The sequence below is a fragment of the Oreochromis niloticus genome, linkage group LG15, assembly GCF_001858045.2.
Source record: "Oreochromis niloticus isolate F11D_XX linkage group LG15, O_niloticus_UMD_NMBU, whole genome shotgun sequence".
NCBI classification, from domain to species: Eukaryota; Metazoa; Chordata; class Actinopteri; order Cichliformes; family Cichlidae; genus Oreochromis; species Oreochromis niloticus.
In genome coordinates this window covers 32247902-32275445 of record NC_031980.2, presented here as the reverse complement: position 1 = coordinate 32275445, position 27544 = coordinate 32247902, and the positions used below count along the sequence as shown (strand labels likewise).

Sequence of the window (27544 nt, the reverse complement as noted above, 5' to 3'; positions counted from 1 at the left end):
TATATATATATATGTACATATATTCATTAATCAAAATACATTAAAATGAAGTTATATTTAACGTTTGTAGGATTAAGTGAAAAAATACAATCGGATCAGTTAATCAGAATCGTCTTTATCTTTCAGGCACTTTGTGCCGTTTAAACCAATCTGCTTTTATTTTGAGAAAGCCAACAGGATGTTGTGTCGCGCAACCATTCCGACTTGACAGTGAGTGGTGGTGTTTCTGCGGGTGCTGGACGTGGAGGATAGCAGCCAGATAGAAATCTATAAAGGTGGGTTTTCTTTCTTTCTTAATTTGGAGATGATGGACATAAAATCGTACATTAAATTTAGCACATTTAGTGTCTCAACTGCAGTTTATTTTAATCATCCAGCAAAATATTTTAGATGACAGAAGCCTTGACGTGAGATGCCTGCCTTAACAGCTGTTTCCATTGTGAAAACCATAAACCGGCGTCAGAATAACCCGTAAAAAACATGCTGATTGTTGTTATCTGTGTGTATGGATGAGGGCTGCTGCTGCTGCTGTCTTGGATCTCTGGCTTGACTCACGGCCTGTCCTGCAGGAAAAGGCGTTTCACACTGTCCGATGGGTTAAATCGAGAAAACAGGTTTGAATGGATCTGAGGCAGAATCAGTGGAATACAGTACAAACACACGTAGAGCACACTGCACGAGAGTAAACACATGAAACCTGTGGGGTTTTTTTAAACCTTTTTTTAATAGGTTACACATTTAATAGGTTAATATTTAAATAAGCATCATGACATAACTAAAGGTCGGCACAGAGAATCATTCAACAATCCGAATACCAGGATTACAGGAGTATTTAATCCGTGAAACGCGGCAGCCATATGGAGGACTGTTGTGTTCCCATGCCGAGGTAAAACACTGAGTCAGATCTCTGGGAGTAAGTACTGAATGATCTGTTCATTCATTCACAAGAAAAAAAAAACAGACTAAATCATAAATATTGTTTTTATATATTTTAATTATGTGCAGCTAATGAAGGATATGGATGAAAGCACACATATGAAATGCATAGAGTTTCATCTGGTTTAGCTGCTGTTTCAAATCTTATACAGGAGCCTACTGAAAACTGTACAGTGGGGTTGCATTGTGTCAGCCTATCAGCCAGCATTTTGGCTTTTAAGCATAATCAATAGGTATAATACAATAAGACTGCAAGCATGTTCTTAGGCTTTTTTTAAAGAGTCTCAAAGTGAGCTCACAGCCTGCAGACCACATCTGAAGGTCCTCGCTGACGATAAACTTAGTGGCTGAAGGCAGAAGTGACGCATCTGCTGCTTCACATGGCAAAACACACACTAATGTTGCCTGGGAGAGATGCCACTGATATGCAGGGTGGATGCCTTTTTATTACATTTCAGTCAGTTTGTCAGCAGTAGTCTGAGAGGTGCCTGTCTGAACACATGTGCAGAAAAACAGACTTAAAGATCGGATTTCTTGAGCTAATCCATGATTATGATGCTTTAAACTATGATTATAGATGCTTTTGAACATTACACACACACAGACACACACACACACACACACACGCACACAATGTCTGAGAACAAAAGCTCTATATAAGCAGAGCACAGCTCAGCAGATTTAGGGGGGCGAGACAATTTTAATGACTGTAACAAGCTCTCAAAGATGTATCCAAATATAACATCTTTCAGCATTAAGTGGGGAGAAGCATTTTCAATCAACATTATAAATTAAGCAACTTGTGTACAAACACACATGACTAATTTTTAATGTCCCGGATTCACCTGCAGACTCTAACCTCAAAAAGCATCTCTCACATCCTGGCTGCTCTCATTGCTGCTTTCTGTTTTCTGTGCATGGGGGGTTGGGGTGGGGTGGAGAATGAAGTGATGATATTTTTAGCTTCCCCTCCTCTCATCTGCATCTCCACGCTTCCTAGAGAAAGGAGGCACGTGATTGGAGGAAAAAGGGGGGAGAAATGCTGTCTCAGGAAAACTAGGAGAGCCAGGACAGCAGCGGAGTAACACCACTGCTGTCCTGTTTCACTAGGTTGTTAGTTATCGTTTGACACATAAGGCTGGTTAGTAGCTGTAAATGTTGCGTCACATTGGTTTTAGTAAACATCAGCGTTTTTAGGCTGAGAAACACTGACGAGACACTGGATTTCTCTTTAACTGCCACTGCATCAAAAGCATCGCACAGAAAGACGGCGGTGCAGGAGGAAAGATGCAGACAGCAGCGTTTTGCTAAAGAGGTCAGAGGTGAAAAGGCTGCTGACTTCACTTTTAAATGGTGATCATCCTGCCAGATCGCGCAGATTTGAGTTTAACAAGCCTCTTGGCCAGTGTGGACCGAGTGAGTGAAAGGAAAGAGTTCTGCTGCAGCATCCACACACCCATCGCGCTGCATTCAGTCTAGTGCTGGATGAACACTGGAGCCATTAAATGCTTCTGCTCCTAGTTGTGAGTCTGGAGGTGAAGATTATGGGTAAAAGTAATAATGCTACATTAAGACAAGATCTTCTTTTATCAGTTAATTTATAGATTTGACTTGATTTGATTATTGGGTCTATACGGAGCTGATTATGTGACTGTTTGTTGGATTCACAGCAATGTGTCCGTTTATAAATGCGTCATGCACTGTAATCTGAAAAGTAAGTAATGGAGAAGTGTAGCTAAGTCACTGAGTGCAGCACTTGAGTAAATGTAATTCATTAGTTTCCATCACTGTCTGTTTGTTCTAATAAAGAAAGGAAGGAGTTGCATTAGCTTGCCTTATTGCAGATATGGGGATCTCACCGCTTTTATCAGGTTAAAGAGGAAGGTGGCATTGACCCCTCGATTAAGAACTATTGATGGCACCATTTCAAAGTAATGCGCTTGATGAGTACTAAGATGAGAAGAAGAAGGATGCTGCAAGGTGGGGACTGCGGAGCAGCAGAGCAGATAAGAGTTTGATTTGAAGATTTGTTAAACATCGTCCCCACTATTGAAGTACCAGTCCAAACACAAGAAGATCCAAATAACTGATTTATGGAGGAGAACACCGTGAACCTGTAAACGAGACAATATTTTTACCCACCTGAGAAAATGTCCTCGGTGATAAAAGGTCAAAACCTTTAGCTTCATGGAGAAGTGACACATATCCATATCATTTATTGTGCTATTCTTAGTTAGTGTATTGTCTGTCTCTGTTAATGTTTGTTTATAATGGAGCACTGTAACGAAAGATAATTTCCCCTAGGGATCAATAAAGTATTCTGATTCTGATTCTGATATCCGCTTCCTCGTCCCCATCGGCACACCAGACTAAGATTTGAAAAACTCCAACAAAAACTGACATTTATGCTTCTGCCAAAGCCACAAATCAGAAACTGAATGTCAGCCTTACAAGAACAATCACTCTGTGACACTCACAAAAATGTTCTAAACAAATGTAGCTTGATTCAGTTTGATGGAACAGAAATAAAAGAAAGCAGACGGCTATCAGTCAGAGCAGTGACACGTGGCTTCTTCATTGAGCGCTTGACAACCTTTGAAAAATGGGAGCCGTTTTAATAACAGATAGAACCTGTCCTGGCACAGGGACCTGCAGGGAGGACGACTTTTTTTATTCTGTAAAAATCACAGACACTCTTAAGTTTCTGATTTAGTTATTTGTAATGAAATCGACTGGGGATGTTAGGCTCGGTCACATAACCGTCCTCTGATGTTGTTAAGAGATGTTGAAAACCTCTCTGTGAGTCATCTCAGTAACCATCTTAAGCAGGAAGGTGTTTAGGTGATCTGGGATCAGCTGTGGATTAGCTGTCCGTCTGCACTAAGCCAGCCAATCCTGATTAGATGAACCTGACTGGCTGGCTGCAGGAGCACTTAACTCCTGCAGGGACATCAATCTCCTTTAGGTGGCAGGTTTACAGTGATGTCATTGTCCAGCAGTGAAACCTATAACTCTTAGTCCTGATTGGATTAGTGTGGAAAAAAATGGAAAAGACTTTGCCTGTGGTCTTAAGGTGTAACTATTGACAAAGTGCTATTGAGCAAAGCAGAAAGACTCAGAAAACCAAGCTTCCCAGAGCTGTGACTTATAAAGAAAACTTATCCTCTTCCTTTATATCAAAGTTTTCTTAGTGACTCATCCTGATCTTACATGGATATATATACAAACAGAGACTTGAGCAGCTGATCTAATATTAAAACTAGAAGTCGCTGTGGTAACAGATTTAGTTATTATTAGCCATCTCTGCCTGATAAAGCGTGCTTCCCTTCCTCCATCTTCCCTGCACTCTCCACAATGGAAGGAGTTATCTTTAAACTCTGAAATCCTTTTTTCCTCCTGGTGTTCAGTCTCATCTCCTTTTTATTCGAGACTGAATGCCATTGCAACTTTTCGGCTTGTGGGGGAAGATTTGGAAATTTCAGAGCCACTTTGATGGGACCCTAAATGTGCAAATGTACTGACCTTGTGGATCGGCATGCTATTGTAGTTTTCCATCAAAAAAACACTGTGTGAAGCCTTGACTGAGACTCAGATATTATTATATCATACTTTCTGCCATTTAGCTTCACATTTCTGTTGATAATTATCTATATTTCTATACTATTTAACTGATGATGCAGACGATGACCATCATGTTAGACTGGATTGATCCATGTGGGGAAATAGGGATGTGAGTCAGCATAATCAGCAGCTCAAAGAACAATCAAAAATTCAATATGAAATATTATTGTACCAGAAAAAAGGAAAGGGAACAGTGAGAGGGAAGGGATGCATATGCTTAACAGATGTTGTCACCATCTTTCATCTCAATAACCTAGATAAAGGTCAAAGTGAAGTTTGATTATTATTTATAGCTCTGGTTTTTTTAATTAAAAGTGGCAGAAAAAAAGTCCCCGGTTCTCCAGCGTCTCCTCTTTCTTTTAGTTTTCAGACTGTTGCTGGATTGTTGGTCAAGACATCCGAGGATGTCACTCTGGGCTGTAGAAGATATTGATTTCCTACACAGGCGCAACAGATAATTGATGGTTCAGTATTAGGAGAAACTACAGCTGCAATAACAACAGGGGTCACGGCATGGGCTTATAAACCTTCAAAGGTTGAAATCCAAATATCCAGGCAGCTCTTACAGTGCACGTACACCTGACTTGCTTGGATATTTGCTAGCGAAGCCAAAAGAAAGCAGCGGCATTCTGGAGGCTGAAAGGCATTTGCATAATGAGAATTTGTTAATTACTTTGAGATTAAACACAAAGGCCTTTCTCTATAAGCTTCTGTATCGAATTAGTGAAGGTTAAACCAACTCTCTTCTCTGCAGCTAATCTCGGAGACGCAGAGGAAAGGCAGCAATAATCTCAACGCACCGTCACAGAAAAGAAGCAAAAAGCCTGCAGTAGCGTTTGGCAAGACCTACACTTCCAGCATTGGCTGGTCATTTTTAAACTCCTTGAATCCTTGCTGTGAATACTGGAAACAACAACACTTAGGTCTGCAAAAGAATCAATAAGAATTTTGGAGCCCGGATTTTATAAAAAGGTTATAAAAGAGGTTGCGAATCACAGCACTAGGATAAATGTAGCAAATGTTCCAGAGGGGGAAAAAAGAAATATGAGTGAACGTGGGTTTTTACAGTACAGCCAGTGGAAGGAAAGTATAGTAATGCATTTTGGTCTCAGGACTGCAAGACCTGGATTCAAATGTTTCTAAGAGCAAAACTTTGTGTAATTGCCTGACGCGCTGTCACTGTAACACTGCTGACTCGGCTCGGAGAAGCTCATCGATAACGAACACGTGGGCAGAAATATCTGCAGAGCTGAGCAGACCCTGTCGTGCAGCGGTAACAAGAGCAGATACATTTTTAATAAGGCTCGCCAAAGAGGAAATCAAACACCAAACCCTGACTGTGATCAAGTGCCATCTCACTTCCAGCTGGTTCACCGGAGCTTAGCCTAAAGATAACTGTTGAGTTATAGGTGTCAAATCTTAGACTCTTCCAACCTGACGCTGATATCACACAGCTCTGATGGTAAATGGACTGATTCTTATATAGTGCTTTTCTACTCTCCCGGAGTACTCAAAGCGCTCCTCATTCACCCATTCATACAAGCACTTCTAAATTCAAGTGCAAACTAAACTACATTCACACTCCGATGAATGCATCGGAGTGCAACTTGGGGTTAGCATCTTGCCCAAGGATATTTGGCATGCAGACTGGGGAAGCCAAGGATCGAACCACCAACCTTCCGATCAGTAGCTGATCTGCTCTACCACCTGAGCCACAGCCACCCACGGATGCGTCAGTAAGCATGCTAGTAGCCAGCTTTTCTTTTTTTGAGATAATACATGTAAAATGTAAAGTTTTAAACCAGGAAGTCAATCAGTTTAGTCAGGGATGGTTAGTGTCAGTGCCAAATCATAATAAATACCATCTACTGTACCATAGTAAGAGTAAGATGAAATATATGCGGGATTGTAAAGACAAAAACTAGCAAAAAAAATCCACTTGTTGTAGGAGTAAAAACTCCGGAATCAGGAAGAAAACCTCACACAGATCCAAGGTGGGGTCTTAATGCAAACTAGGCCACATAAACAAAAAAGATCAAAGTAGTGACATATGGGGCAATCCTGAGGCGGAGCGTTGACTTAAGCCTGCAAATAATACTCAGTTTCCTCAAGAGCTAAGCAGAAGTGCGTGCATAGCAAACATTATGAGCATGCAATTATATGACTGATAAATAAATTATATTTTTGGGGCTTTTCTCGCTCAGAGAAATTCACCGACACCACTCTGTACAATGAAATGCTGTTAGTTGTAGGTGTATCTTCCCTTAAATACCTCTGCAAGGAATTCTGGGATGGAAGCGTCTCCTGTTGTTTAGGTTGGACCTCCGTTTGTCAGGATGGGGACAGGAAAAGCAACACTAAACCAAACTGATTGCAGATCAGTTACTCCAACACGCTGTTCATCCTCTTCAGCTGCACGTTTACTTTTTATTTTCTAATGTTTGTGTGGATTATGCTCATCATACTCAGTGAGTCACACTGCAGTGCCTTTGCTGTGACTGAAACTCCAACTATTGACCATCAGCTGAGTAGGGTAGAGTTGAGCCGTGTACGGTACAACTGCGCAGCATCAATCTCACCTGAAGTCAGCTAACTGATCCCAGATTGAGTGAACAGGGTTGATTAAGCTGTAACAGTGATGATATCAGTGAACCCTAAACTACTTATTAGCTGTGGGCTTTTACAGAATAGAGTCCAAATGAAGAAATGGCTCTGAGTTCAATGTGCTTATATGTCTATTTCAGTTTGAATACAACCCTTTTTACACAATTTTAAGGGGCAAAAATCAGTTTGACAAGTGAACCAAAGTGTTTGCCTTTTTTGCTCCATATTCTTTGAAGTTTGTTTATTCAGTTAAATTGTCACCTTGTCTTTCCTGACTGCTACCTTTGTGTTTGTTTGTTTGGCGATTTTCTGCCTTTTGTCTGATGTTCAGTAAGTGGGACTTTCATTGGATGACAGGGCTTGTCAGTTATTTGGAAAAGAAAAATGTTCACTTTATTATGTTTTTGTGACTGTTTCTGGATATAGTCAGTCATCTCCTTTAAAAACATGAGAGGACAGTTTCAGGGGAGCTACCTAAGATGACACTATTTGTCCTGTGTGACTACACAGTGTTTTATAAAAATACAACATCAGGACACACCATTTCAATAAATTACAATACTGTGAAAACGGTTTGAGGCACCCCTCATTTCTTTTTTCTCCTGAGAAGTCTGACCATTTTGGCATTTTTTAAGGTTGTCTTGGGCCTACAGGCTTTCTGAAGGTTTGTCTTTGGACACTGGCTGCTTTTTCACAGATTTTCAGTCCGGTCCTTGTACCTGACCAATTTCCAGTGAGTGTCAGGATCCTGGACTCATGCCTATTAATATAAATGAAAACAATTGCATGCAGAGGTAAATAATAAGAATGTAGAACTGATAAATATTGCACATTAAAAACACAGTCTTATGTGTTAGTGTTTTTCGAGTTCATTGTTCAGTATGGTTATGGTTGTAGGGTAAAAACATGAAAAAGGATCAGGAGAAAGGTAAAACATGGTGGAGGTTCTGTTATGGTTTGGGGCTATGTTTCAGCCAGTACTGATTTTTCAGCATGATAGTCAACCCAAACACACTCCCAATCCAGTAAAAGCAAACATGGATAGAAAAACACACACACAATGGAACCGCATCAGTCATGGATTGGCCTCCCCAGAGCCCAGATCTCAACATTTTGTTGAGGCCAAAATCCAAAGTAGAGCTCTGAATGTCTTCAAGAAGCCTGGAGAACTATTCCTGTAGACTATTTAAGGAAATTACAAGAAAGCTGACTAAGCTTGTGAAAATGTACAAAATCTTTTTTTGCCATATGTTCTATATTTTCATGTGTTTCAATAAATCTCTGCACCCATTTCCTGTTTCCCCAGCAAAATAGAAAGAAATGGTTGGCTGCTTCATCGTTTTGCGCAATACTGTATGTTTTTAAAAGAAACCTTTAATATCTAAAGTAATATTTGCAAAATACATACTGTAAGGTAAAAGTTTATATTTCTTTACTTGTGACTCAGTAATTCTAAGTTAATCCTGCATATCCATAATTATTATTGATTAGGTTCGGCTCTTTTGAAGAGTATGCACGTCTTATTTTTGCACACTCTTGAAGTATTCACAGATCCTCCAAGCTGTGAGGAACTATTGACGTCACAGGCAGAGCAGAAGTCATCAACTAAAAAGATACTGGCAGCCATGTGGCTGCTGCATTTTCCGATGCTCTCAATTTAGGAACCTGACTAAATCCTATTTACATGAAGCAGCTTTATGAATGTTTATGAATGTTTTCTGTGATCCTCTGTGCAGCGTTCTCACAGTAGGTTTATCACATCTCGACCCACCTGCTCAGCCCCCGTTTGCATAACAGAATGTGTTGAGGAAGGGTCGGGGCTTCTCCATTATTTAACAAGCATCTCTGTGTTCCTGCGTGTAAGCCGATAGGCCCGAGCTGTGAGGACGGTGCACTTGTTTTCTTTGTTCTTTATTCTCTGAGTTCTAGTGTTCCGCTGCAGCCGAGTCGAGATAACAGTCTAAATATAGAGGCGGGTGAAGGGACTGAGTCCTGTGGGCTACAGTCATCGTGCTCTGAAGAGTCACTCTGTTTTCTAAATCCTTTTAGGTCTCGTAGGTTTGAATCTTTGTTGTCCTGGACAGCTAATGCAGTAACGTAACAGCAGTGTGAGTTTCAGTGAAGCAGCTGTTGTTCTTTGGCTGACTGTTAGAGCAGACCTGCAGCCCAGTTTAAAACACAGCAGTAGTTTGACCTTGCTGAATAAATATGTAGAACTAGCTAACGCAGTGTATAAGATTCATAAAAAGGTTCAATGTATAATAAGGAACTTTGAGGAAAATTTGGATTTTAAAGTGAGTGCTAGTCTTATATTTTTATGAGATTGTGTTCCTCAAAAGAAATGTGGTCTCATTAATAACTGCATGTTACACCTTTAGATGGGTTTGAACCTAGCACCTTATACTGGAAACCAAGAAAGTGGAGGTGTCTACAGTTCCTTAGGTTAGATGCTAACTTAAACTGTGATCTAACTATGATACTAACCAGCATCATAGTTAGACCCCAATCTAAGGACTAGAGTAGGTTATTTTCTTAATTAGTAATTTTTGTGTCTAAACCCAACTAAACTTTGAGTGAAAAAGGAGGCAAACAGTGAATCAAAGTCTAGAAGTTGTCCCACACATCTGTCCCTGCATCCTTCGCCTGCCTGCATCCTAATGTGGACTTTTTTTGAAATGCCTCTGTTGGTCATTTAAAAGAAGCTCGCACGGGCTCTTTCAGACAAAAGGAACAAAAAACCATTATGACTACATTTTTTTTCATCCATCATTTAAGGTAAAACACGGCATTTCAGTATTAGCAAATGCACCATACCAGATCCTATATTGGCTTTACAACCCCGATGAAGTCAAGATGCTGAACAAGACTCGTTACAAGTGAGCTCGGTGCTCACTCAAGCCCACACCCTGCTACAGCTTTACAAGAAATTAATTAAATCTGAAGTTTATCCATTTGCACGTAAGGCTCTCATGCTGTACATAGTTCATGGTTAACATAGACTTAGTGTCCCCTACAAATCTGCATGGCCACCTTCTGTTTGGCTTACCATCTTGTATGCGGTGTGCAGTGTGCTGTCATATGCTTACTTCTTAATGGTGTTGCTGTTGGTGTAAATGTTGGGCGGGATTTTTAATAGAGTGTAACTTTGATCAAACACGTTTTACATAAATAATTAAAATAGAAAATTATGGACGTGACTGGCTTTAAACTACATGGCTAGCTAGTGAGTACAAAACTCTATGCTAGCATGAAGTTCATCCCCACACTTGTACATCCACCAATGAGAATATTGCAATATGTGGTTGTGATTAATGCCCATGAAGCAAATGTGCAGTGTGTAAAGCATACCAGTTAATCACTATCCTCTGTTATGCTGAGTCTAACAGATGCTGACAACGTCGTTTGTCCTAACGCGCATTAAACGTACGACCTCTTCTGTGTTAAACAGCTCCTCTGCTGTTGTTTCAGCAGCTTCTTCTGCGTGTGTTTAATGAAATCGATGCTCATTAATTTAGCGTAATGTCCTGGCTGACAGTAGAAGCTGCTAATGCGTCTTAATGAATGCCTTCATTTTTATTGACTAGTCTGTGTATCTTTCGGACCCAGAATGTAGCATGTAGAGCCTTCTCTAATTGGCAGTGCCCATCCTTGTTCTTATTGTTACTGTGGTTCTTTGCACTTTGCACTGTGCAGATGGAGGCCCCACAGTTTGGGGGTCCATCTGCCATCACCAAGAAGGATGGCTACCCCGTTCCACATCTTACATGTTGCTATTTTTAATGTGTCATCAAGTCATGTATGGTTTTCTTATTAAAATGCTGGTAAAAGGAGAAATTAAAACTGTCGCTTTTGAGGTTTTGCCAGCAGCCCATTGACCTTTGGAAATAATAACTCTTCGGCATTTTTGTTTGAAATATTATTAAAGTAATTAAAGCTGATTAATTCCTTGTAAATCACCTAATCTCTGCATTTTTTTACTCCAAAGATGATATGCATTGTTTTCCCTAAAGCTTTATCAGATCTTCTACGCTGGTTTTCTAGTAACCACAAGAAAATCTTATATTGGATATTATCCTGACTGCTGATATCTATCTTCTATTTTCATATCTACACCTGCTTTATATCAATTTTTGCTCTTTCTTGTTCTGTTGCTCATGATTTTTGCACCATATCTGAACAGCGTGGATCTCTCTTACTCAGAAAGCTCAGTTTGTCACCATATTTTAGAAATGGAAGAAACTGAAAAATGTCATTTCTATTTCAGAGAACGTTACTGTAATCTTACAGTGAGGTCACTCCAGGAGTTTGGTTAAAGACCTTCTCTGTTGTCTTTGTCCACAGATGGCTTCGGCAACAGCAACCTACGGGCAGAAGGAGTCCTCTGACCAAAACTTTGATTATATGTTCAAGATCCTCATCATCGGCAACAGCAGCGTCGGAAAAACCTCCTTCTTGTTCCGCTACGCCGACGACTCCTTCACGCCGGCCTTTGTCAGCACAGTTGGCATCGACTTCAAGGTGAAGACTATCTACAGGAATGACAAGAGGATCAAATTACAGATCTGGGTAAGATGACAAGAAAAGAAAAAAAGTGCTACGAACCAAAAAGTATACCTACTTCGCTTACTAGTATCTGGTTAGTTTATATTATACTGGTTGACAGGTGTAAAGAAAAAACAGGTTCACACATACACACTTATGAGGGAAAACACAACAACAGACATGGGGAGACAATATATATGGACCCAGATAACATGGGGAGAGGTAAGTGGTGAGAACACAGCTAAAGCCAGGAGGAAGTTAAACCTAACATAAGACACAGTGAGCAACTTCTGTCAAAATAAAACAGGAAGTAACTAAACATGGAATCGCTAGCAGAGATGAATTTTCACTTCAGTTCAATTCCAACAGTCACAAACAGTCACCTCAAGACCTCAAGGTAAAGACCGTACAATGATACAAAGAAATTCCCAACAATCAGACGTTCCCTTAACAGCAAGCGCTTGGCGACAGAGGGAAGGAAAAACTCCCTTTTAGCAGGAAGAAATCTCCTGTAGAACAAGGCTCATGGAGGAGCAGGCATCATGGGGATGAAGCCAAAGAGGAGGCTAGATTAACTAACCTCAGAACATAAACAGTGATAAATACTGACAGAAGCCAGATAACAAAGGTAGCAAAAACTAAAGACTATATAAAGTTTTTTAAGATCTTAAAAAATACAAAAATGATTCAGAGCCCAGACACACCAATGCCCAGGATGATGACAGAGAATTTGTCTCATATTGTTTTCTAAATCTGCCCATAATTAGTATGACTGTGAATTTTTGGCACTTGATATTTAGGTATTTATTTGCTAAATAAAAGTCAATGCATCTGGTTTGCGTTTGGTATACATGGTGTTGATCTGATCACTTCCTTGAGTTATTTCAAACTAGGACATATAGGTGACTCATGGCGGATGCTGTCCAATGAGAGGTTAACTTAGCAACACCAAGGAAATGCATCTGAAGTGTGTGTGTTTGTGGTGAGGAATGAGCTAATGCAAGAAGCACTGCACTTCATCACACGTTTCACAAACATTTGCTGGTCAAACTTTGTGTTTTTTCCCACCATACCGCAAAAGCATTTATGCTTCCTTTACTCCGCTTAGCTTTTCTGCACAGCAATGCCCAGATGGGCTTACATACAAACATGAAATGTTTCCTCTGCACTGACATGTGAAATGCATAAACAGGGTGTGTGGATGTGAGAAATAAAGCTGGGTTTCAGTTCCCTGTAAGTCTTTTTTTTTCTCCATTCTCCAACTATTTTTGAAAGCAAGTGCAATGCCACAAATACCTTCCAGGAAGGATCGTCCTGCACGTGCACACTATTCAGACCATTTCCCCCCCCCGTCTATGACGTCAGAATTTTAACCTTGCCTTTAAAAATATTGTCATTGTCAGATTAGGAATGTAGATATTCATGTTTTCCGATGGGTTCTCTTAATAGAGCAAATAAAAATTAAAAACAGGAGTTGTAAGACACTGCCCCGTGGTGCTGTTTTATGCAAAGTCAGATTCCAGTGAACACACTGATTTGCACACACCGGTGCCTTCGCTGCAGCCTGCACGTGCAGATGAACACCAACAGAGCAGAATAGATTAGAAGTGAAGCAACGACAAGACAACAAAACACAGCCGGTTACGGTGACACGACCCCGGGAGCAAACAATAAGGTGTTTCCTCAGTCGTGCATTTGCTTCTGAGGGCGCGAGGGTTAAAGACAGCTGAAGCTCTAAACTGCAGACTAGAGACGAGCGCCCTGGGAAAACAGACTCTCTGATCTGAGCTGCAGGAAACTGGTGTTTAGGTGCCATGCTGTAGACAATTACATCATTTCCATCTTCGCACCAAAGTTCTGCAGCAACCAGAGCTGTGATGGTGAGCAAAGCATTGCATGTGTGTAGCTGTGCAAACGTGGATCTGTTATGTGTGTAAGGCTGCCGCTGTTGTCAGCCTTTCACAGGTCTTGTCTCTGGTAAGAAAGACACAATCGGCCAATCGGAGAAGAATAAACCAATGACTGGGCGACGCTCTCCCCTCCCCCATTACTACACATCTCAGAAGATGCCCCCCTCCCTTTCGTTTCTGTCTCACACACACACGCACACAGACACACACACACGCACACACACTTCCTCCCCCACTGCTCAGCTAGCAGAGTAAAAATGAAAATGTTGGCATGAGCGCACAGTGCGTATATTTGTGTGACAGTGTGCAGTTATTCCAGTGTATGTTGATTTGTGCAGACCCGTGACATATACTTATACATGTTATTTAAACGGCCACGTTTGAGAATGCGTCACGTTGCAGATAAAACTGAAGGCCTGAGATGCGGTGTGGAGAATCATGCTGCTGCTTTCACAGCGCCCATGACAGCTGCAGTCCAAAGTAAATACTTCTGGTTAAACGTGACCAATTCTAAAAAGTTAAGGCTACAGAATTACCAGGTTTATAAAGGTAGACAGAGAGGATGAACTATGATCATACTAATATAATTTGTTTGCTGACATCCAGTAAGACAGACATATACACACCGTCCAGTGCTCAGACCCTCCTTAGTTGGAGCTCCTTCTCCATTAGATGTCTCTAGGCTCACACACACAAGGGGAAAACAGCAGAGACGATAATGTTGCAGCTACTAACAAAAAAAGATCTGTTCTCTCCTCCATGAACATGCTATAGGCTACATTATCTCTTGCCAGTTGGAAAGATTATCATTTTATATTCCGTAGTAAGCCCTTCACTCTAAATTTGATGCTTAGCTCAAATATGAATAGCCCAGTGTTCATTATATAACACCACTCAGTGCTACCTACACTGACATTTTAGGTATAGAGCTGATGCACTTATCCAGAACAACTTGCAGCACACACTTAGTGGGTGAGCAAAAATAGGGTCCAAGCTGCAGTTGCAGAACATTATACAGTAACCATCAGTTTGGAAAGCATAGATCAAAGCTACAGCTCTCTGAAAATGCAATTTTCTAGTGACCCGAGAGTGATAATGTATGACTGAGCCAATAGATATATTCATGGGACGCGCACACACACAGGCACTCGTCAGTTTTCTATGCTGTTTTTGTGTGTATTTATCTGTTTGTCAGAACTTTAATTAAAAATGTGTTTTTGAAATGGAATTTTTCAACAGATTATTGAAAGGTAGGCATTTAGTTTATAGGAGCTGGTGTGATATAGCAACAATAATGGCTAAAAGTACCAGTTCTTTTGACACAATTTCAGCTTCTTCCATAGCTAATTATCTTTGTCTTTCTTTCAAGTAAACCCCTAAAATGACTTAATAAGATTAATTCACTCTTTTCTTTCACTTTCTTGATAAATCTGACACCACTATCATATGATTAGCTGAAGTTTCAGGTAGCAGCTGGTTAGCTTAGCATAGTGAAAAAAAACAGATAAATACAAATGTCCTAACTCCAAGTTGCTCTTCGATGCATCCGGCGGAGTATCATTGTGTGTTCATGTTAGAGAGAAAACTCTTACATAGGACTCTTACCAACTTGTAAATAAGAGATATGATTTTCCTATGAACTGTGTTTAAAAGATAGATGTAGCCACCATGACATCAGACTACTGGACTTATTTGTAGGGTTTTAAACCCCCAACATTAGCATATTTACATAGGATGAGTGCTAAGTTAGCAGCTACAGCTAGCAAACTTAACACAGGTAACACATGTACCTGATTATCAGTACTAACTAACAGACAGCTATAAGGACTCAAAAGCAGACTTTACAGGCAGGGACGTTCAACATACAGCTCATGTTTAATTGTGCAAGAAACAAGAATTCAAGAATTTGGAGAAATAGAATATAGAACAAAATCCAAATTTGTCAAATACATAGGGAGGAACAACAGGAAGATAAACAATCATTACAACAAAGACAAACTGAAGCCAGAGGACTAATTTGGGGGATAGAGGACAGCTCAGTCCACAGGTGGAATAATCAGAGACAGAGGAAGTAAAACGTAATACAAGGAACAAAAGACAAACCAAAACAGGAAGTAACATAAGAAACTTAGAAACTTGACAATGAGACACAGGAGGCAGGAAAACCGAAGTCTAAGAAATTTAAGTATGTGACAATACAGCGTTAACTATAAATACAAAGAAAACTAGATCTGAAAGCTAAAACTAAGAGATTGTAGGCGAAGCTAATAATAAAAACATAAAGAGACCAAATATATACTTTGTTAAATAGAACACAAAACCCAAAGAACGGTGTGAATACGAGAAGCCAATAAGTAAATACAAAAACTCAGGGTCCATGACACTGAGTCACATGTTATTTGTCTGATATTTAAAAATGTCTAAAGGAACAATAGTACAAACACAGTTTGGTAATTTTTACTGGGATTGGCGCCTGGCAGATAGTGACCAGCTACAGACTGCAGTGACAGTCAGAAATTTAAGCCTTAAGTCGAACTCCTGGTTAAGCCATAAAAAATGTGCCCATAGTACAGCTGTTACCCAGACAGAAACTACCCATAAAGGCCAAAGCCGACAGGGGGAAAGAAAAACTCCCTTTTAGCAGGAAGAAATCTCCTGTAGAACCAGACTCATGGCCAACAGGCCAAATATGTCTTCATTTAAGTGTGTAATGGTTAAGTTCACAGAGAGAACTTTTAATATTTGGGCAAAGTCAGTGCTTGGTTAGAGAAGTTGTAACCTGACCAAATACAGCATTTGTCTGGCTAATGACCCTTCACATTAACCCAACAGACAAGAGAGAGGCATCGGTCACCTTAACTGACTCTTGGCAAGAAACTAAATAAGCACATTTCCCATAATGCCATATATGTGCTTGCAGAAAAAAAACACATCTCTGATTGTGTGCACTGGCTGTATGACTATCCAAATGGTTTTGAATGCCAAAGTGTCAAACAAAGAGTTCATCCTGTGAAGTGTAAACCAGCATGAGACTTTTGTTTTTTTAATCTCCGCACCGACAGCTGAGGGATGCTGTTGGAACAGAAGCCGCTCAGCTTACAAGGCGAGGCAGGGTGTTGGCTAGCAGAAACACTGTGCTTTAATTCCCTGAGCAATAATCAGGGCTAAGCTCTGAAATCCAACCTCACCTGGATCTCCAGCCAACGGGAGAGAGCGGGGATTGCAGAGGCAGGATAAGTGGAAAACATTACAATGGAAAAACAACTGAGAGAAGAGGTGATGAACTGTCACCTGCTGAAAGGTTTCAGTATTTATATCTTAAATGCTGGATAGAAAGTCATTGTAGAAGATCGATGGGGAAGGATGGTGTAAATGTAGAAAGAAAGGGTAGAAATAATCAAATAAATGGACTAAACAGGTCTTTGTGTGCTCGAGTGTATCTAAAGATAGTGTTTACATGTATTACACGCCAAAGTGACTGATTGCATTAAATTAAACCTTTAAAACACAGTTATGTGCTTGCCTGATGTGTCAAAGCTGTAAGTAAAGATACGTTTTCTAATACTTTCTGCTCTGAATCGTCAGCACCTTTCCAACAGCAGTGAGGGCTGCAGATAAACTCCCCAATTACACCAACACACACGGAGCTGCTGTTTGCTTTTTCTACTGCTGCGTAGAAAGTGCTGTGGGAGCGCACTGTGACATTAAAACACACACCTGAGTGATACACTGTGTCGCATTGTCAGCAGGATTTTGGCACTGCTAATTCAGCAGTATAGATGATGTAACTGTATTGCATGTTATGAGCTTTTCATTACCTGATTTAAACCGCTGTGTGAAGTATGAGGAAATGTAATTCATGTTGTTGCTTCTGGTACCCAAATTATTTCTTTAATTCTTCTTTTTTCAGCTGCCACAGTGGATCCTCTGTCTCCATCGTACCCTATCTATCTCATCCTGCCATCTTCTTCACTCACACCAACCTTCTGCATGTCCTCCTTCATTACATCCCTAAATTTCCTCCATAGCGTTCCTTTTTTTTTCTCCTGTCTAGCAGCTCCATCTTTAACACCGATTGCCCAATATGTCCACTATCTGTCCTCTCCACATGTCTAAAGCCAATCTATCTTAATCTCCAGACTCTCTTTGTTTGAGCCACTCTGCAGTAACATGATAAAAACAATCACTGTAATTAAATTGCTCTTTTCTTTTCCCAGGACACGGCTGGCCAGGAACGTTACCGCACCATTACCACAGCTTACTACCGAGGAGCCATGGGCTTCATTCTGATGTATGACATTACCAACGAGGATTCCTTCAATGCTGTCCAGGACTGGTATGCCATTGGCTGGGGTAGTGCTGATGATAAGGGGGACAACAACATATAAGCGAGTAGGATAAAGACCACTAAAAAAGTTATTATTTGGATGCTGTATCCTGTGTAAAAACAGTGCTGTTATGTTCTTTTTAAGTTTCTGTTGGGTGCGGTTTGGGCATCAAAAATCACCCTCTATCGCTGTTTTTCTGGTGAGACGAAGAGTTGTGTGGATGATGAATGAAACTGCATCTAGAGATTTAGCATCACTCTAGAAATAGATGCAGGGATACAGGGGGATAGAAGAACAGAGCCACTGATCCGGTTCAGGTTTCTGTCTATTTTAATAGACCACGGTATGAGCTTTCTGTCTCTGCAGAATAATGAGATGGTGTCTTCGCCTTTTTGTTTTGCTATATAACATCACAGAGGACCATTCCATTTATTTTCCACCTACGCGGTCATACCTTGTTGTTGATATTGCCTGTGTTTATGGGCAATTCAGTCTTTAAGTTTCAGTACGGACTTACAGTAAAATCAAAGAGATCACACTGATTCTTTGATTTTTATTGTTTGCATGCACAATTTGAGAGTTTTTAGATTCAGATTCATTTTTTTTACCCTTTCAATCAGTGCGATCCTGAATTTTTGGGAAAAAACCCCTTTAATGTTGCATTCAGATATCACAGCCTTTGCGTTTCCTCTCTGACCGCCCTCAGGTCGACTCAGATTAAGACGTACTCGTGGGACAATGCCCAGGTGCTGCTGGTGGGAAACAAGTGTGACATGGAGGATGAACGAGTGGTGAGCTCAGAGAGAGGCCGTCAGCTGTCCGAACACCTCGGTGAGTTCATGCTGAACACACACACACGCACAAAATTCAACCTTGTGAGTTCACAAGATATGTAACTTTTTATATTCAAATGGAAGCTTTCAGAGCTCTTTTGCAGACTAATAGTGCTTGTGATGTTTTAGGAACATGAGTGGAGTCTTCTCTGAGGCTGGTACCGTCTGATAAGCCAGGAAGGAGTTTGCAGTTTGCACTTTATCTGCCCCTTTGGGTTCAAACCTATCGGCCAGCTGTTGCTTTTCTGTGCAGAGTTTGCATGTTACTCCCTGTTCCCGTGTTGGTTTTCTCTGGCTGCTCTGGCTTCCTCCCACAGTCCAAAGGCAAATACGCTAGGTCAAATTGTTGTAAAAGGTTATCTGTCTCTGTGTGTTAGCTTTGTGAGTCACTGGAATTAGCTCCGACCGCACCACCAAATGTAATCTGCCCGGCAGATAGCAAGGTGTATCCCTTGTTGACTGACAGACCGAACACGGCTTGGCGACCTCTCTCATGCTCTGTTTCTCCTCCAGGTTTCGAGTTCTTCGAGGCCAGCGCCAAGGACAACATCAATGTGAAGCAGACCTTTGAGCGCCTGGTCGACATCATCTGTGAAAAGATGTCTGAGAGTCTGGATGCCGGCGATCCCGCTGTCACAGGGGCCAAACAGGGGCCCCAGCTGACAGAGCAACCCGCTCCTCCTCACCAGGACTGTGCATGTTAAAGCTGACCACTGTCCTTCTCCTTGTCCTCCTTTCAGCTGGACCCCAGGTCCTTGGGTCTGTACTTCATCACCCGTTTCACTCCTTTTCCTGCTCGTCTCTGTAGGAAGATTGGCTAAAGGTCACAAGAATCAAGCTGAAAAGCGTCTGAAAAGTGTTTGAATTAGTGTTTTTCCTGTGGTTGCTTCTAGTTTCTCTGCACAAATGAGTTAAAAGGTCATTCAAAAAGTGCAGGTGCTGGTATGATGCCAAAGCACCTTAAATCAAACTGCAGTTTCAGACTCTTTGCAGCCTGGTTCTTGAAGCTTTTCAACCCGTCTTATGTTGTTTCCCTGATCCTCGGTGTGGTTTTACAAGAAGGATTTGACGGCGTAACGTACACCCTCAGAGTGCCATTGAAATCCTTCCCATGTTTACAGTTCTTTGTTTCATGTCAGTTGAATATCTTGGAAAAGATGCCAGCCTTGGATTTGGTGACCAAGAGGGCCACACTGCTCAGTTACGTGGGAGTGGTGATCCAGCTGAGATCTGCTCGGTATCAATGTAATGCATTTCATATATGTCATTAAATGTCTCTTTTTGTTGTCTCACCAAGTTTCAGAACAGATAGCAAGCGTTCTGTCTTTCCGTTGTTCATCTGACTGTTTCGCCTTTTTTCATTTTTTACATTTCTTTTTGTACTTTGGTGCCCCTTTTGTTCTTTTCATACAGCAAAACACTTAGAGGGGTGGGAGGGATGCGAACAAATTCTAACTAAGTGAAAAATAGCAAAAAATGAAGAGACACATTTTATTTACTTATATTTATTTCAAATGTACATATAAATGTTGTGCAATATATATATCTATATATATAACATCTAAAGGTATGCATTTCTGGATAGGTATGAAGACGGTGCGAAGCTCTATGAGGACAGTATCTGGTATAAAAGGCCTGTTTGTTTGGAGGTCGTGTCGAAGCGTGTCTTCTGCGAGCCGCCGAATTTCCCTCTTGGTTATGTCTCGTGCTACTTTCAGAAATAATGCACCATCATAAATCGAAACTTTCTGCTAAATTACTAACAAGTCTAAATCCGTCTGGTGTGGTTTTCACTGCTGTGACGCGTAGCATCGTTGCATAAGTTCTATTTTAGAGGAAGGAGATGCATTTCTTTTTCAGAATAGTCTTAAAGCCATTTAGGTTCTCAGTGTTCGTATAATAGAAAAGGTTTTAATGCGTCTTTGTCTTTGTCACTGGAAGATAAAGGGAAAAATAGGAGGCTGTCTAAAAAGCATCTTTGTGCAACACAGTTGAAAGTATTTTCCATCAGGTGGAGAAAATTCTGCAGATACCTTTTTTTTGTAAAATACTGACGCTGACGTCATGTAACAGCTAAAACCTTCAGACTTCAGGCTTTCATCTCTTTGATTGCTGTCCTCAAATATCAAGACACTGAAACATTTCATCAATCTTTGAAGGACAAGAGCGATGTTGCTTCTTTGATATTCCAGGGTATTTTGCTTTCTATTGGTATCTTGACTGCAGGCAGTGAAAGAAACATCAGGATAGATTAGGATGATTCCCCAAACGGCCAGATCGGAGTTTGTTGTGGTTACTTGGCAGATCTACTGATCTTTGACCTCTAGGTGAGTACAGTATGCTGGCTTGCTTTCAAAATAATTCAACAACTACAGCCCTGAGCTTCTGTCTTTCTGGTTGAGGCTTACAGAGAGTAGAGATCATGCTGACACATGGTACAGCACCATAGCGAGATTCAAGACAGGGAAAACATGTATGGCAACATGTGTGGGGTGTATATCAGTTTATATGTGTTTGACTGCATTATTCTGAAAGAGACCTCGTTTCTTTTCTGGACCGGGACAGCGTATCAAAGAACACGCTGACTCCTCGTGTTTATCTGCTTAATAACAAACACTACGCGATTAATACCACTAACACCTCAGTATTAGAGATAAATGCAGGCTCTTGTGTGGACGTCGGTTTATTTGTGTGTTTGCGTGTGATCTCAGTCTTCAGGTAAATTATGGACCGCACTGTTTAAATATGAAGCAAGCGTCAAGCAGCTGAAGGCTCGAGCCAATGCAGGAGTTAAATATTCAGTACTGGGAAAGTATTTGCACTTTGGTTTTATTACAGTTTTAACGGTTAAAACTGGCTTACCGGGTATTCCTTCTTTAAACTTCACCAAAGATTGCTTAAGAAGCAGCTCGCTGTTTTTGCTGTGGGGTGCCAGGTCGAGGAGCGCCACCAGTTTTAAACGTTTAAACAGGTAATGAAACAAGTTCCTCACAGGGAAATATTGTGAATCCTGTTCATATCAAAATTATTTCATATCATCGTTAACCCATATTGATGAATGGGATGACATCTACAGACTGAGAGGGCAAAGCGCTACTGTATGAAAATCAGTAATGAATGACTTTGTAAAGCTGGTGTCTCATGTTTGGCAGGAACTTCAATACTATAAAAAACTGAGTCTCCATTCCGAGTGGTGTTATTATTAGAAAAGGAAGTGATTTGGCCAGTAAATATGACTATAAACTGGGGAGATGATTTTGATCCTGCATACATTTTTCTTCTTACTGGTTGTGACTGTTTCCTTTCTGGTAAAATCCAAAACTTTGAACTGTTCTCCTTTCTAATATGTCTTCCTCTCCATATAAACCCTGTCTGTAAATACTCTACCTTTGAGTCATATGTGTGGATTGTGTTGTATTGACTCAGGCTTGCATTGAAAAAAGAAGAAAAAAAAGAGGAAAAAAGACCTGAAATCCCCCAAAGAGCCATGTTGTACTGTACCCTGCATTCATTTCTAGGCCTGCTTGTGAATGAATGTGTCACTCAGCTACGAAGCAATACACACTACAGTATGTACACAAAAACAAACGCCATCCAGCTTGGTAGAGGTTGCCGACTGTAGAGCTTCTACTAGCACGCAGAAATAACATGTGACTTGATTTGGTCTTGTATCACTGCCTCTTCAATTCCCTCTCAGTTTGGGCCATTTAAAGTGAGAGAATATGCTGTGGATGTTTTTATCTGTACTTTGTGGTAAAACAATAATAAAAAAAAGTTGCTAACAATCAGTTCACTGTGGTTTTTGAAGTGTTTCTGCCCTCAGTGAATGCTTTTAGCTGGCACTTCTTCAACATCCAGTGAGGTTTTTACCCTGAAGTTAAGATTCTGATTACTTTAAAATAATAAAATATGACATGCTTGAGTCACCAGGATTTAGCATGAAATTGTCATTTTGGTGGCAAATATCTAGCTGCTACTAGCTTCAACATCCTCAGGATGTCATTCTTTCACTTTTCATTTTTGAAAGAAATTTGAAGAAAATCTCAGAAACTAGTCAGTGTCCTTCAAAGACCCAGAGAGAGAGAGGGGGACATTTACATTTTAAACAACTCACCTGCCACTTTATTAGGTACATTTGTTCAACTGTTTGGTAACGTATATGCGCAATCATCCAGTCACATAGAACCAACTCAATGCATTTTAGGCATACAGTTCAAACCAGGCGTCTGAACAGGGAAGAAAGGTAATATTAGTGACTGTAAATGCAGCTGATAGGCTGGCCTGATGTATTTTTGGAAACTGTTGAGCTATTGAGATTTTGCCATGCAGCCTTCCTCTCTAGGGTTTACAGAGAATGGTCTCCAAAAGAGAAGCAGTTCTCTTATCAAAAAGCCTTAATGATAACTGAGATGAGCGGGCAACAGCAATTACATCTTAAACAACCAAGGTATGCAGAGGAGCATCTCTGAATGCACAACACACTGAGCCCTGAAACAGATGGACTACAGCAGCAGAAGACCGCACTTCTGTCAGCTAGAAACATTAAAATGAAACTATTATTCGCCCAGGCTCACAAAAACAGGAAAACAGACGATTACAAAAAAATGTTCTCTGGTCTACTGAGTCTCAGTTTCTGCTGCAAGATTGAGAGGATATGATGAGAATAAACATGAAAGGGATCCATCCTGCCTTATACTGATGGCTCATTTAAACACCACAGCCTGAGCATTGTTTCTGACCATCTATCCCCTCATCACCACAGTGAACTCATCTTCTGATGGCTGCATAACACACCGTTTCACAAAGGTCAAATCATCTTAAACTGGTTTCTTGAACATTACTGAACATGGCCTCATAACATTCACGGGAAGCACCTGTAGGACGTGGGAGATTCTTATAATTATAGAATAAAATATTGGTACAAAAGTCTACAAAACAGCTGGTTGCATTCTGCTCGGCCCTGGAGTTAACAACATCTAAATAAGTGATTCAGGCAGCTGTCGTGATTTGGGGCTACATAAATAAAACTGGATTAAACTGAACTGAATAGATGTGCCGGATGAATCTCTTCCATGGCCACGAAGGTCAAAAACATTTTTCCTAAAATGCTCTTGTTTCATTTGTAATTGCACAAATAACCAGCAGAGGGAGAAATCCTCCAGCCTGATGCTTTTATACAGAAATCTACACAACAGACGAAATTATGCTGCCAAAAATGTGTTATTGCAACACTGACTCACTAATTCTGAATAGCAAGATAAAATTGCACTCCTTAAAACTGATCATTTCCATAAAGTGGGAGAGAAAAAAATAACAGGTAAACAACAGGTAGCTTCACAATCATTCGAAGACTTCTAATCTCAGCTCTGCATTGGCGCTTTAATGTAACTGCCCTTCATGAAACTGACCATGCAGCCTGACCTGTTTAACACCTTGTTTACTGCAGCCTACATGTGGCCTTCATAATGTGCAGGTAAAATCCCCCAATAAAAAACAGTGAGGCTGACTAAAATATGGAGGAAACAGTGTTTATTGCCCAGCAGCATTTATTTCAAACACAACCGCATAAAGCCAAATAACTGTAGGCTAGAGGTGATCGCAACAGTCAGCGCAAACAGAAAGATTACACTCTTCTTCACATTTAAAACAAGAACACATTTAGAGTAAAGACTCGGTAGAGTATTAAAAAAAAAGAAAGAAAGAAAGAAAGAGAAATACACAAGTGTGAAGGTTACAGATAATAAACACTGATTAATTCCTCATGTGAACCCAGCAGCGGGCGACATTCGAGTTTGTCAGCAACATGCAAATTGTTCCCTACAGAAATACACAGCATGTAGGCTGTAAGTGTAGATCAGCTCTCATGTATCAAATATGGGTGTGGTTGGCGTTTTCCCTTCTTCTTTTTACAACCAAATCCCTTATATTTTAAGAATATCTGAATCATAAATGTGTATATTATCGTAGAAAGACTGTCTGTCTTTTTGGTCCAGCTGAAGACTGCATATAAACAGTCAGTAAACACGTATACGCGACTCTTTCTCCCATTAGGAAAGCCTATGGCATCATTTCATTGAAAATACTGGCAGTTTAAAGCTGCCTTGTTCACCAGTAAACATACATAGAATTAGTTATGTAGAATATATTAGAGGCAAATGCCCTTCATTTAAGCCCCAAAATAAATACACCAATTTGACTTAAAAATCAAATACATCATATTGATTTGTTCTGTCCGCCAAGTGGGGGCGAGTGTGAACAAATGGTCGAGGAACGCAAACACAGTTTGACTTGCTGCTGGCTGGTATAAGCGCTGAGGTCCATCGTGTTGATGTATTTTGTGCCAGGTGTCTTTTACGTTTGACCAATCATAAAAGTTCAGTTTTCTTTTCGTTTTTTTGTTAAACAGACGAACATGAATGTACAGTTTTGGCCTACGTGGCCTGGCATTCATCCCTTGCGCGTAACAGCACACATCTGGGCTACGACACACACGGAAACCCCAACATTAACAAAGTCCAAGGAGCTTATAAGCTGGTCAGTAGCCCAACAGCAGGTTAGTCCCTCCGACTAGTGCACTTGAACCTCGTGTGGCAGCAGCTGGCAACCGCTGTTCACATGGGTGAGCACCTTCTGCTTCAGCTGGGCCACTTGCTCCCTCAGCAGGCTAGCTGTCGAGGCCAGGTCGGTGTTTTGGGTTTTCAGCGTTTTGACCTTGTCCTCAAGCCTGGAGATGCGCTCCAGTTTGCGCCTCCGACACTTGGAGGCTGCGATTCGGTTCCTGAGCCTCTTCCTCTCGGCTTTGATGCGTTCCTGAGAGTCCATGTCGATCGGAGAGAGCGGCGGGCTCTCTCCGAAGCTCTGAACGTCGGGGACCGTCTGAGGCTCCTCCTTCAGCGGCTGGACCCGAGACAGCTCTGGCTGCGGCGGGGCTGCCCCTAAATGATGTGACGGAGGAGGCGGGAAAGGGACCGTGTCCGTGGTGTAGTTGACAGTGGTTCCCAGCGGCCCACTGCCGTAACTGTTCAGGTTCGTGTACACCGGTAGATCCGGCTGCACGGTGACCGGGGCGATGTTAGCCCCAAGATCCAGGGTGCTGCTGGGCGGCGCGCCTCCGTTCAGCTGGTTCTGCTTGTGTAAATCCTCCAGCGCCTTCACGAAGCCCTCGGCGAACTCCTGCTCGTCCGTCACCGTCTTCGGGTAGAGGAACTGGGAGCTGGTCGGAGTCGTGGTGACCATTCCGTTGGACTGGATGATTAGCCTTTCCAGCTCCGGAGAGGCCAGCTTGAGCAGCCCAAGGTCCGGGGAGCTGAGGATGCTCTCAGCGTCGCGGAGGTGCGGTTTGAGGTCTGCGTCGTCCGCCAAGCTCAAGTTAATATCCTTCTTCATCATTATTTCCGTGGGTACAATGACAAGTGGCGTTGCTCGACACTCCCTCAGAACTGTGTCCTGCCCATAACCTCACAGAGACGAACCGCGCCGGGAATGATCTGCTCTTAAAATGAATACTTTGCAACACTTGTGCGAACACCCCGTGCCGCTCTTCTCCTCTCCTACAGGATCTGAATACACGCCCGCGCGCACCGCCCCGAGCTTTTCTAGCCAGGCACGTTCCATTATGTCACGCCGGAGCGCGCGTATTGGGTAGAAATTACGTTTTCCAGTCTTATATTTGAATAAAAGGACGAGCCGAGCAGAGGATACAGACAGAGGTCTCACTCTGCGCTGTTTTCAATAGTTTCTCTCCCCTCCTGTTTATTTAGTCTCCACTTTGATTTATGAGTCATCCAGTTTAAATCGAGCATTACGCACACCTAAAAGCAGATCACTAACAAAAGTGTCTCAGAAATGTGTGCCGTGGACAGACTGAGTCACCCTGTTAAAAGTGAAGTAGTTTGTAATTACAGTTAGATGGATAAGATAAATGCACACTCTTTTATAGTTGTGCACTTGTCCACCACCACCACCACAGTGGATTATTAAATCAAATGCTCAATATAAGACTGAAGAGCAGACTTTCAGCTCTAACTTGAGGGATTAAAAAATCTTGCTTTAACTGCATTTTATAGCTTTTTATTGTAATTTTAGATATGAGGACCAAAGTCAGAAAAGCCTGGATGAGGCTGAAAAACAAATAAACTAACAAACTATTTGGTTCATTCTTGTCAAGAAGGAATGTACTGACCAACCTGGCACCACCAAAAGAGCTGAAGGTTAAGAAAAAGTTAGGGACACTAACTTGAGGAGGTAGGCGCACAATTGTAAAGGTCTACATGCCTTTGCATATATATAGATATATATATCTATATATATATATATATATATGTGTGTGTGTGTGTAGGTGCCTTTGCATATATATAGATATATATGTGTGTGTGTGTGTGTATGTGTGTGTGTGTATGTATAATACACTCAAGAACAGGAAGGCCAGATCAAACTTTTTAGACAAAGAGCCTGCACAGTTCTATAAACATGACACATGAAACCAGAGTTAAATTGGACAAGAATGATGGGAAAAGAAACAGCTCATGATCAGGAGAGTAACACATTATCTGTCAAACACTGTGGACATAATGCCTCAAAGCATACTGCAAGAGCAACCCAAGAGTTGCTCAAGGAAAAGAAATGAGATATTCTTCGATGGCCAAGTCAGTCACCTGATCGCAACCCAACATGCTTTTCAGTTATTAAATACAAAACTGAAAGCACAGAAACCCACAACCAATCAGCAAAAAAAGTGGCTGCAGTGAAGGTCTGACAGAGCACCTCAAGG

General features: G+C 41.2%; 2 protein-coding genes across 2 annotated transcripts; one reads left to right on the top strand and one right to left on the bottom strand.

Annotated features, from left to right (window-relative positions):
- The first annotated feature begins 170 nt into the window (after positions 1–170).
- rab3ab (RAB3A, member RAS oncogene family, b) lies at positions 171–22562 on the top strand. Its single transcript, XM_003449026.4, has 5 exons — positions 171–275; positions 11503–11727; positions 17831–17949; positions 18648–18772; positions 19288–22562. Exons 2-5 carry the CDS (start codon positions 11503–11505, stop codon positions 19476–19478), a joined length of 660 nt encoding a protein of 219 aa, XP_003449074.1. The 5' UTR covers positions 171–275; the 3' UTR covers positions 19479–22562.
- Positions 22563–24286: 1724 nt separating this feature from the next.
- Positions 24287–26432, bottom strand: LOC100695042 (transcription factor jun-D). Its single transcript, XM_005454030.4, has one exon. The coding sequence runs from the start codon at positions 26161–26163 to the stop codon at positions 25342–25344; it is 822 nt and encodes a 273-aa protein (XP_005454087.1). The 5' UTR covers positions 26164–26432; the 3' UTR covers positions 24287–25341.
- Between the last annotated feature and the right edge of the window lie 1112 nt (positions 26433–27544).

Bases quoted from the DNA above. Each gene is read 5' to 3' on its own strand.
- rab3ab (XM_003449026.4), top strand. From the start codon at position 11,503: ATGGCTTCGGCAACAGCAACCTACGGGCAGAAGGAGTCCTCTGACCAA. The intron at 17,950-18,647 runs GTATGCCATTGG...GACCGCCCTCAG, and splicing joins TTCAATGCTGTCCAGGACTG to GTCGACTCAGATTAAGACGT. The intron at 18,773-19,287 runs GTGAGTTCATGC...TTTCTCCTCCAG, and splicing joins TCAGCTGTCCGAACACCTCG to GTTTCGAGTTCTTCGAGGCC.
- LOC100695042 (XM_005454030.4), bottom strand. From the start codon at position 26,163: ATGATGAAGAAGGATATTAACTTGAGCTTGGCGGACGACGCAGACCTC.